This window comes from Peromyscus maniculatus, chromosome 1 (assembly GCF_049852395.1).
Source record: "Peromyscus maniculatus bairdii isolate BWxNUB_F1_BW_parent chromosome 1, HU_Pman_BW_mat_3.1, whole genome shotgun sequence".
NCBI lineage: Eukaryota > Metazoa > Chordata > Mammalia > Rodentia > Cricetidae > Peromyscus > Peromyscus maniculatus.
In genome coordinates, this window is record NC_134852.1 from 115,841,352 (window position 1) to 115,852,481 (window position 11,130).

Genomic DNA, 11,130 nt, shown 5'->3' on the forward strand with positions numbered 1-11,130 from the left:
CTAGAATATCTAAAGCAGTAGTTCTCAACCTTCCTAATGCTGCATTAATTAATAACCCTTTAATACAGTTCCTCATGGTGTGGTGACCCCCAACCATAAAATTCTTCTGTTGCTACTTCATAACTGTAATTTTGCCACTGTTATGAATCATGAAGTAAATATCTGATAGCAGGATATGCTGTGAATATCGCTCTATATAAATAAAACACTGATTGGCCAGTGACCAGGCAAGAAGTATAGGCAGGACAAGGAGAGAGGAGAATTGGGGGAACAGAAAGAAGGAGGGGGAGACACTGCCAGCCACTGCCAGGACAAGCAGCATGTAAAGATGCCGGTAAGCCACGAGCCATGTGGCAAGGCATAGATTTATAGAAATAGGTTAATTTAAAATATAAGAACAGTTAGCAAGAAGCCTGCCACAGCCATATGGTTTATAAGTAATATGTGTCTGAGTGATTATTTATATGTGGGTTGTGGGACTGCAGGGCTTGGTGGGAACTGGAGAGAAGTTCTACAGCAACAAAGATAGCTGATACATGACCTTCAAAGGGGTCTAGACCCACAGGTTGAGAACTGCTCATCTAAAGTCTTCTTCAGTCATATGTACTATGCCTGGGCTGTGACAACTGAAAAGCTGAACTCAGCTCAGACTTCCAGAGTTTCTCACAATGCGGTGGCCAGGATCTAAAAGAGCAAGGATCCTGAGAGGGAGTTATCACACAAAATACATTCCAAGAGACCCAGAAAGAAGCAACACAGTCTTCAATGATCTAGCCTCAGATCATTATACAGCATCACTTTTCTATGCTCTATCAGTTGACCATCACAAGTGACAAACATCAAAGAATTTGTGGTCATTTTAAAAAATATCCACCGTGTTACATAAGAGTAAATATCGGTCCCATTTTTTTGCTGAAAGGACAGAAATGGATGTTGAAAAAGAGTAGGTGGAGGAAGATAAGGGTACAGATGCAGTAGGTTGAAAGTGACTGTAGTGGCTGGAATAAGAATGATCCCCATGGGCTCATATTTTTGAATGTTCAGTTACTAGGGAGTGGAACTATTTGAAAGGATTAAAAAGATTAGTAAGTGTTGCCCTGTTGGAAAAAGTGTGTCACTAGGGGTGGCCTTTGAGGTTTCAAAAGCCCATGCCACTCTCCTCCCTCTGTCTATAGATCAGGATGTAGCTCTCAACTACTTCTTCAGTACCATGCCTGCCATGCTCCCTGCTATGGTGGTGTTTTATTTGTACTGAAATGTGATTTTAATTGTATGTTAAAAATAAAGTTGCCCGGGGGTCAGAGCTATTAGAGCCATAGCAAAAGCTGGGCGTTGGTGGTGCACGCCTTTAATCCCAGCACTTGGTAGGCAGAGCTAGGTAGATCTCTGTGTGTTCAAGGATACAGCCAGCATTGGAGACACATACCTTTAATCTCAATACCAGAAAAGACCTGGAGGGCTGTACAACAGACAGTGACGAGGCAGTCATGTGGTTGGTTTTACAACCAATGAGAAGGCAGAACAGAAAGTCTATATAAAGACAAACAGACAGGAAGCAGCTCTCTTTTCGGAGAGGTCTCTTGGCTTAAGAGGCTAGCTGCAGCAGGCGGGTAAGGCTCTTAGCTCTGATCTCTTGGCTTTCTTCTTTGCATTGGTTCTGTGTTTCTTATTTAATAAGATGGTTGGTTACATCTACACCCTGCCATGATGATAAATGGACCAAGCCTCTGAAAGTGTAAGCAAGCCCTAATTAAATGCTTTCAGTTATAAGAGTTGCCATGGTCATGGTGTCTCTTCACAGCATTAGGACAGTAACTAAGACAGTGTGATTGAGGGATAGCAAAGCAGAATTTAGTATGCAGTTAGTTGAGTGGATGATTGATGCTCAGGGGAGTTCATGAGAGTTACTAGATGTCAAAGCAATTCTTTGGGTGACTAAGATCATCCAGATAGTGTATGGAAGATGGAAAGAGTGAGATCTAAGAGTTCTAGGAAACACTAACCTAGAAGGGATGGGCAAAGAAGCTTATAAAAAGAGACAAGGAAAGAAACAGAAAACCAAGAAATGGTGGCATTACAAAAGCTATGGATAAAAGCATCTTGAAAACAATTACTTAGGGATGTAGATATTCCTTTCAAGAAACTCCAAAAATATAAATCTGACACTACCCTATTGTCTATTTAAAAAAAACCAAAGTTAATTTCATGGCTGATAAAAGTCTCCTGACCTGGCCTCTGCCCACCAGTCAGCCTCATTTTCAGCACTACCTCCCCTTTCTTGTCCCCTCTCTCTTTTTTAAAATTTGGGGGTCAGCAAGATGGCTCAGCAGGTAAAAGCACTTGCTACGCAAGCCTCACTACTCCAGTTTGATCCCTAGATGCATCAACTGACTCTAAAAGTTGTACTCTGACCTCCATAGTCACCGTGGTACATGCATGATCTCTCTCTCTCTCTCTCTCTCTCTCTCTCTCTCTCTCTCTCTCTCTCCTTCTCTCTCTCTTTGTTCTTCTTTATTTTGTTTTGTTTTGTTTTTTTGAGACAGAGTTTCTTTGTCTAGCCTTTGGCTGTCTTGGAACTCACTCTATAAACCAGGCTGGCCTTGAACTCACAGAGATCCACCTGCCTCTTCGAGTGCTGGGATAAAAGGCATGTGCCACCACCGCCTGCCCCCACACATACACATCGCACACTAATTATATTAAATAAAACTTTTAAATATTTTTAAACTATTGATACTCTTCCAGTCACCACAATTTTCCATACCTTTATGCTGTTGCATACTTCAAACACTCTACCTTGGTGCTGTCCATTCTCCCATTTGTATGCTTGACCCAGCTCAGTTGGGACTCTTCCTACAACCAAAAAGCCCTCTACATATTCATCTAACAGAATGCTCGCCAGACTCTTTGTAAGGACTACCCTTGTGTATTTATCTAAATGCATCCTGCCCTACTGAACATTCCTCCTACAAGACTGAGCATCTAGGGGATTGTCCCACTCACTTAGCACAGCATTGTCCTGGCATACAGCTGGAATTTTAATGATGACTTCTTGACTAAACAAGATGACAATAGCAACAGGGATATCAACTTGAGGGGGAAAGTATAGGAGATCTGTTTATTTTGTTATGAAAAGAAATGTTTCAACAGGAAAAGTTAAAGAAGTTGAGGGTCCATGAAATACGTGCAATAGCTGGTGGTATTGGGCATGACAGATAATAGGGAAAGAATGAGGGTAAAGTAGCACAAGATGACACACATGTTCCCCAGAACATTAGGTGATATGTATGTAGATTAAGATGTAGCTAATGAAAACACCTCTGATGGGAGAGGCATCTTTTTGTCCCTAGAGACTAGTTTACCACCTGACACGAATGAGCCACTTGGCACATAATTTTTGAATAAATAACTAGGCCCAAACAGAGAACATACATAAGGTAAAAACAGAATTCAAACCTACATTGAAGGCAGGCTGGATCTCCTGACCTTGATACCGTAGGCTTAAGGGGAAGGCAAAAAAAGAAAAGACAGCAATGAAAACGAAGCTTCCTTCCAAAGCATCCACCTCCCACCATCCCCAGGGACCTCATTAAAGGTGTTTAGCTGGGCAGGTGTAAACCAGCCTCAGCCCTGGGAGACAGGGAAGGAAGGGTGTTGGAGCTGTGTTGCCTCCACCCACTCCATACCCGCAAGTCCTAGTTGTGTTGCTAAGAGCTTCAAAGACAGAGAATACACAGCTGGAGCCCCGGGGCAGCCTCTTCCAGGAAGCTAGGCCCTAGCCCCCACTTTCCCAAGCCACTATAGTCAGAGAAGCACTGGATATTCTACAGGCTTAGGACTAAGCCACAGAGCCATGAGCCAGGACAGCAAAGTGAAGACAACAGAGTCCAGCCCCCCAGCCCCATCCAAAGCCAGGTGAGAAGGCTGCTCCTCTGTGTGGGGGTCTAATCGCCTGTCCCTGGGGCCTCCTCCTTCTTGGTGTCCTGGGTCACCACCCAAGCATTGAATGTCTGGTGGATAAATGAAAGGAATCTCTTCTTCCCTACAGGAAGAGGCTGCCTGTCCTAGACCCATCTGGGGATTATTACTACTGGTGGCTAAACACAATGGTCTTCCCAGTCATGTATAACCTCATCATCATTGTATGCAGGTTTGGCAGGGGTGCTAAATGAAGGAGGGGGGCCAAGGAGAAGGGCAGGCCAGGAGGGCAGGGCCTAAGGGAGAGGCATCTTCCCTGGAAGGGCTCAAGGAAGAGTACTGAGGGATCTGTCCTAACAGCCACCTTACACATGGTTGGTACCTTTAAGCCAATCCCTTCTGCCCCTGCCCTGCAGAGCCTGCTTTCCTGACTTGCAGCATAGTTACCTGGTGGCCTGGTTTGTGCTGGACTACACAAGTGACCTGCTGTACCTACTAGACATCGGGGTGCGCTTCCACACAGGTCAGTGAGTTTCTGGGGCTAACCTTTTCCTTAAAGAATGTGTTAAGAAAGCAGCTACCTCTAGGACTGCTCTGTCATGTGCTTCTGTGCTTGACAGTGCCACAATGCTCACTCCAAAAACTGTGGAGAGGGCTATGCCTGCCTCCATCTTGCCCTCATGTGTGGCCTGTCATACCTGGCCTGTCCCCAGCCTGCCCACGGTTGACCTTAGCCCATCTTCTCCTTTCTTCCTAGGATTCCTAGAGCAGGGCATCCTGGTGGTGGACAAAGGCATGATCGCCAGTCGCTATGTCCGCACCTGGAGCTTCCTGTTGGACCTGGCTTCCCTGGTCCCCACAGACGCAGCCTATGTGCGCCTGGGCCCCCACATTCCCACGCTCAGGCTAAATCGCTTTCTCCGGGTGCCCCGTCTCTTTGAGGCCTTTGACCGCACAGAGACCCGCACAGCTTACCCAAATGCCTTCCGCATCGCCAAGCTGATGCTCTACATCTTCGTTGTCATCCATTGGAACAGCTGCTTATACTTTGCCCTGTCCAGGTACCTGGGCTTCGGACGGGATGCATGGGTATACCCGGATCCCGCGCAGCCTGGCTTTGAGCGCTTGCGGCGCCAGTATCTCTACAGCTTCTATTTCTCCACTCTGATTCTGACCACTGTGGGCGACACGCCACTCCCAGCCCGGGAGGAAGAGTACCTCTTCATGGTGGGTGACTTCCTGCTGGCCGTCATGGGTTTCGCCACCATCATGGGTAGCATGAGCTCTGTCATTTACAACATGAACACTGCAGATGCAGCGTTCTACCCAGACCACGCTCTGGTAAAGAAGTACATGAAGCTGCAGCGTGTCAACCGGAGGTTGGAGCGGCGAGTTATTGACTGGTGAGAGGGTTGGTTGCAGAGCCAGCCAGGGGGAGGTCTGCCTTAGGACCTGAGCCCAGTGACTGTTCTTATTCCCTACTGGCTATACCAGGCAGCTGGAAGGTAGCATTCATTGGTAGGTCTGCCGGATAGGGCTTAGAAAGTGGTGTCTTCCACTGAGGGAATCTGGACACGGGGGAAAGACTGATGAAGAGAGGAATCTGTGTACAAGAGTGACATAGAGACCAGAGAATGGGAGCTGCCACTGCCTGGGAGGACTTTGAAAGGAGTGGGTGGAGAGGGGAACTATCCAGTCAGGAGATGGCCAACAGATGGTTGATTATATCATAATAATGCAAACTATGTTCTGAATAAAAGGCAATGTCTCCAAGTCAGAGAGCCACCACAAAGCCTGTCTGAGAGGGTGGGAGCTTGCTGACGAAAGCAGCTCAATGTAGAAGTGGTTTCAGACACTGTGGCTGGGTGTGGAGGTGTGGGGGGCCTGACGGGAGGTAAAGGAGTGGTTTCAGACACTGTGGCTGGGGTGTAGGGTGGGGGGGGGCTGACGGGAGGTAAAGGAGTAGTATCAGACACTGTGGCTGGGTGTGGGGATGTGGGGGGCCTGACAGGAGGTAAAGGAGTGGTATCAGACACTGTGGCTGGGTGTGGGTGTGGGGGGGACCTGACAGGAGGTAAAGGAGTGGTAAGTGCCTCCACACCTTGGAGGAAGTAGAAAAGATCATGTCTGTAACCAAGAAAGGGGACCAGAAAATGTGTGGTACTCCCATTGATCTTATGAGAACTCGGTGTGGCTGGGTTCTTGGCAGAGCTGAGTCCTGATGGAGTGGGTGGAGGCAGACACACGGGGTTCTGGTGCAGAAACGGTACTACTGCCTTTCTCCCAGGTACCAGCACCTGCAGATCAACAAGAAGATGACCAACGAGGTAGCCATCTTGCAGCACTTGCCTGAGCGCCTGCGGGCAGAGGTGGCTGTGTCTGTCCACCTGTCTACCCTGAGCCGAGTCCAGATCTTCCAGAACTGTGAAGCCAGCCTGCTGGAAGAGCTGGTGCTGAAGCTCCAGCCCCAGACCTACTCACCAGGAGAATATGTGTGCCGCAAAGGGGACATTGGCCGAGAGATGTACATCATCCGGGAGGGCCAGCTGGCTGTGGTGGCGGACGATGGTGTCACACAGTATGCTGTGCTTGGTGCGGGGCTCTACTTTGGGGAGATCAGTATCATCAACATCAAAGGTGAGTCCTCAAGAGGAAGTGCTAGGGACAGGGCTGAGCAGGGGAATGGGAATGGCAGAACCCTAAGACAAGATGGTACTTCGGGGTACATAGATTTAAAAGATCTGGCCATTGTCTGAGTCCTCCTACAGGACTCAGGAGAGAAGTAGGATATAGATTATGTGTTCCCCGAGGAAGAGCTGAGCCAGGGTCAGTGGGTGGGGTGGAGTCTTAGAACACAAAGCAGATGTGTTCCATGGGCACGGGTGGAAGTGCCAACAGACCATCTGAAAGTTACTGCGGCAGTCATGTTGTTATGTCACTACCCCATTAAATATCTATCAAGGCAGGTTAATGATAAGCACAGGGCTTGGTCACCAGCACATTACTAAATGAAAGAATGAAACAGAAAAAGAGGTTCAGAAGCACCAATATGGGGGTTATATCCTGGTTTAGGAGTGAAATGTCACCTTCCTGTCCCTAGTAACTACTCTCCCCACATCTGCCCTTGGACCACAGGGAACATGTCTGGAAACCGACGAACAGCCAACATCAAGAGCCTAGGTTATTCGGACCTATTCTGCCTCAGCAAGGAGGATCTGCGGGAGGTATTGAGTGAGTATCCACAGGCCCAGGCCGTCATGGAGGAGAAGGGCCGTGAGATCCTGCTCAAAATGAATAAGTTGGACGTGAATGCTGAGGCAGCTGAGATCGCCCTCCAGGAGGCCACAGAGTCTCGGCTCAAAGGCCTTGACCAGCAGCTGGATGATCTACAGACCAAGTTTGCTCGCCTACTAGCTGAGCTGGAGTCCAGCGCACTGAAGATCGCTTACCGAATCGAAAGGCTGGAGTGGCAGACCAGAGAGTGGCCAATGCCAGAGGACCTGGCTGAGGCTGATGATGAGGCTGAGCCTGGGGAAGGAACTTCCAAGGATGGAGAGGGAAAGCCTGGCCAGGAGGGACCCTCAACCATATAGAATGACCCCATCCTGACCCCAGGACTCCCAGCTCTAAGTGAATCCAGAATGGTAGGAAAGCTTGCCTACAGAAACTGTCAACCTATTTGTTAGGTCACAGAGACTTAGGTAAATTGGCCTATAGATGCATAGCTAGAGATGTGGGTTATAGCATACATTTGGCCCACACTCACCAGAACATACACACACACACACACACACCACACCACACCACACCACACCACACCACACCACACAACGCACTGGCTCAAGACTGTGAGTTCCACAAAAAATGTTCCTGTCTTCTGCGCACATGCACATTCTCACAAGCGAAGCTATGACTTGTACCCACTTAACCCACAATCACGGAGAATGATGAATGCACTGGGGGTGTTGGGGTAACCTTGCTACATTTAAAGGAGGCTTTGGTATAGGACAAGTACAGTGTTGGAGCTACAGGGAAAGAAGTCTGATATAATGTCTGAACTATGGTCACTCTAAGTCACCACTTCAGCTGCATCAGGGCATGGGCAGACTTCAGGTCTGAGCTGTGCCAGGTGGTGTTGTAAAATGAACCTGATGTGTAACTTAGGGATATAACTGAAGGGTAAGTGTCATTATCTGGAGAGATTAAGAGGGTTATTGCACTTTAAAACATTTTAAAATACGTAATTATTTTGTGATGTATTAATAAAATGTAAGGTTCATAGATTGGCACTGGGTTTATCTCATTCTTCTCTATGTTGCCAGAGCTCAAACTGCCTGGTACATAGTAGGTACACACATATATATTTAATAACCAGAGTGAGGAGACCCTAAACATAGAAGCCCAGTGATGGAAGAAGATAAAAGCCAGTTCTCAAGAGCCTTTTCTACCATCTCTGCCTCAAGTCATATTGAACTAGAGTGGGTAGGTAAGATGTAAATGGTTTCATCACATACCTGATGGACTTAGGGAGAGGAAAATAAGCTTATGGTTGGTACAGTGGGATACACACACTTGACCCCATTGTGGGCTCTGTCAGAATGGGTGACTCTTGCCACACATAGAATCCTCATCTATAGCAACACAAGCACAGTGATAATGGACCAGCTTCAACCCTCTGGATGCAGGACAGTAAAGTTTCAAGGCCAGATGTGCATCTTCTTCTGCCTCTGTTCTTCTAGGATGAGGGGTGTGGTGTCACCATGTGGGGTCCTCTAGAGGTGGAGCAGTTCCCACCACTGTGTTGAAAACAGTGCTTTCACAGTTTGGGATTGTGCTGGGTAGAGGCAGCTTAGAACACAAATTTAACACAAAATAAAAGTCGATTGTTTAAGTCTAAAAACCTTAGTATGTAACAAGTATCAAGTGAGATACTTCTGTGTATGGCAAAAAATGTTCTTGAAAGAGTCACTGGGGTGCTGCACGTTTCATCCCTCATCTCCATCTTAGGAGATTACTGAAATGTTCGCATCCCCTGAATATAAAGCTCTTTGGATTGCAGCGTCCAAACCAGGAATCAGCAGAAACCTCTGCTCCATTTATGAAAGCCAGTTCCCTTAGGACCTCACCAACAATTCATTCAGAAACAAATGTTCCCATCTGTCTACACAGGCTTAGAGTAGAGAGAACCCAAACTTCTGGACCTGAGGGTGGAATATTTCTTAAGACTAATTAAAGGAACAGGAATTGAAGAGTTTGTTAGGTTTTTTTTTTTTAACTTGCTGTAAGATCTTACCACAAACTTCACAGCCTAAAACAGCACCACTTATTACCTCACAGCTGACTCAGATGTCAGCTGGACTGGGATCTTAGCTGCAGGCTTCGGGGAAGAATCTGCTTCCAGATTCATTCCAGCTATTGGCAGAATTTGTCCCTCTTGACTGTAGGACTCAGCTCTCTAGTTTTCTGAGGCATGCCTCCTTTAAGCACTGCCCCCACCCCCACCTCCATCTTTTCCCCCAAAGCATCCCACTTCTAGGGACCAAGCAAAGGAAAGGCTATTTTCGCAGGCTTTTTCTTTTGGACCACCAGACAGCTCCCAAATCATGACACAGAGACTTATTATTAATTATGAATGCTTGGCCTTATCTGAGCTCTTATTTCAATCTGTTTCTCTTTGTTTTGCCTTGGGCACTCTCTCTCTCTCTCTCTCTCTCTCTCTCTCTCTCTCTCTCTTTCTCTCTCTCTCTCTCTCTCTCTCTCTATATATATATATATATATATATATATATATATATATATATATATATATATATATATATGTATTCCATGGCTGGCTGGCTGGCAGCTACCTGGCTTCTGGCCCCAGGCATGTCTCTCTTTTTCTCCCTCATTTTCTTCTTCTTCTCTCTTCTTCTCGAGCCTAGATTTCTCCTCCTACTTATTCTCTCTGCCCACCAGCCCCACCTATCCCTCTCCTGCCTAGTTATTGGCCATTCAGCTTTATTAGACTCATCAGGTGCTTTAGGCAGGCAAGGTGAAACAGCAACATATCTTTACATAATTAAACAAATGCAGCACATCTTTGCATCTTTGCATAATTAAACAAATGCATCACAGACAAATGTAACACATCTTTACATAGTTAAATATTCCACAACAGGCTCTTCTTCATAGGGCCCCATCAGATTAGGCCAAGTCAGCCTGAATAATGCAGAATATTTTCTCTGTTTCAAGGTTAACCAACTATTAATTTTAATTACACCTGCCAAGCTCCCTTTGCCATATTCAGAAGACAAAAGCAATAACAGCCAAATTTCTGCCTATTATAATCTTTTGGGAGGAAGCAACTTGGATCCCACTTTCACAGAGGGCACAGAATAGGAAGAACTCAGAGTTGAGTCTTGGAAACTAGAGAATGATCACAGTCTCTTGAAGCACAGGAGCCTCAGAGTGCACCCCCTAAACGAGTATAAGCTTGACCCAAGGACATCCCCATCAGCCCTATCAGAAGATGACAAACTCTGCCCAGATGGCCAGAGACATTTGCAAGACCCTGAGTTGGGGAAGAGAAAACAGCCAGGAATCCATAAAATACAGCTGAGATCAAATCCTCTGAAAGTTAGATGGTTAGAAACTTTAATGAAACTTGTAAAACCCACAGTATATACAGTATTTTTCACACTGGTAGAGGCATTGGTGACTGCAATACATATGTTTTACTCTTTGGTTCTTATAACAGTATTAGGAAGCTTATTATTATGCTCATTCTTTCCAGATCAGGAAACTGGAGCCCATAGAACAACTGAAAAATACTAGTTTTGATTTTTTTTTTTTTTTGAGGAGTTACTTTATGACATGTTCTGGGCCACATGCATTGTCTCAGTTCATCGTTTTTATCTCCATGTTTAAAAGAAGAAACTGAGGCAATGGGATTAAATAGCACACCCCTAATCACTGGGCTCCTAACTCACACGAAAGGAAACCTAGATTTGTCATTTTTATTTTATTTTATTTATTTGTAAAGGAAAGAGATAACCTCAGCTTGGGGCTAAAGGCATTCAAGCTCCCTCCTTTGCAGGGAGCAGTGCTTTTGATCAGTCACTATGGTAACCAGGGGAGACCAAGTCATTCCTGTGAAGCAAAGCTGTGACCCGACCAGACTCCACCGACAAGGCTGCCCATTGTGATGAAATACGATCTCAAGGATGCAGG

The 11,130-nt window shown here is 46.2% G+C and overlaps 1 protein-coding gene across 1 annotated transcript; it reads left to right on the forward strand.

The window, feature by feature from the left end:
- The first annotated feature begins 3,626 nt into the window (after nucleotides 1-3,626).
- Cnga4 (cyclic nucleotide gated channel subunit alpha 4) lies at nucleotides 3,627-8,623 on the forward strand. The gene is made up of 6 exons (XM_006991725.3): nucleotides 3,627-3,915; nucleotides 4,049-4,150; nucleotides 4,335-4,441; nucleotides 4,676-5,321; nucleotides 6,206-6,555; nucleotides 7,054-8,623. The coding sequence occupies exons 1-6, from the start codon at nucleotides 3,854-3,856 to the stop codon at nucleotides 7,509-7,511; spliced, it is 1,725 nt and encodes a 574-aa protein (XP_006991787.1). The 5' UTR covers nucleotides 3,627-3,853; the 3' UTR covers nucleotides 7,512-8,623.
- Nucleotides 8,624-11,130: the final 2,507 nt, after the last annotated feature.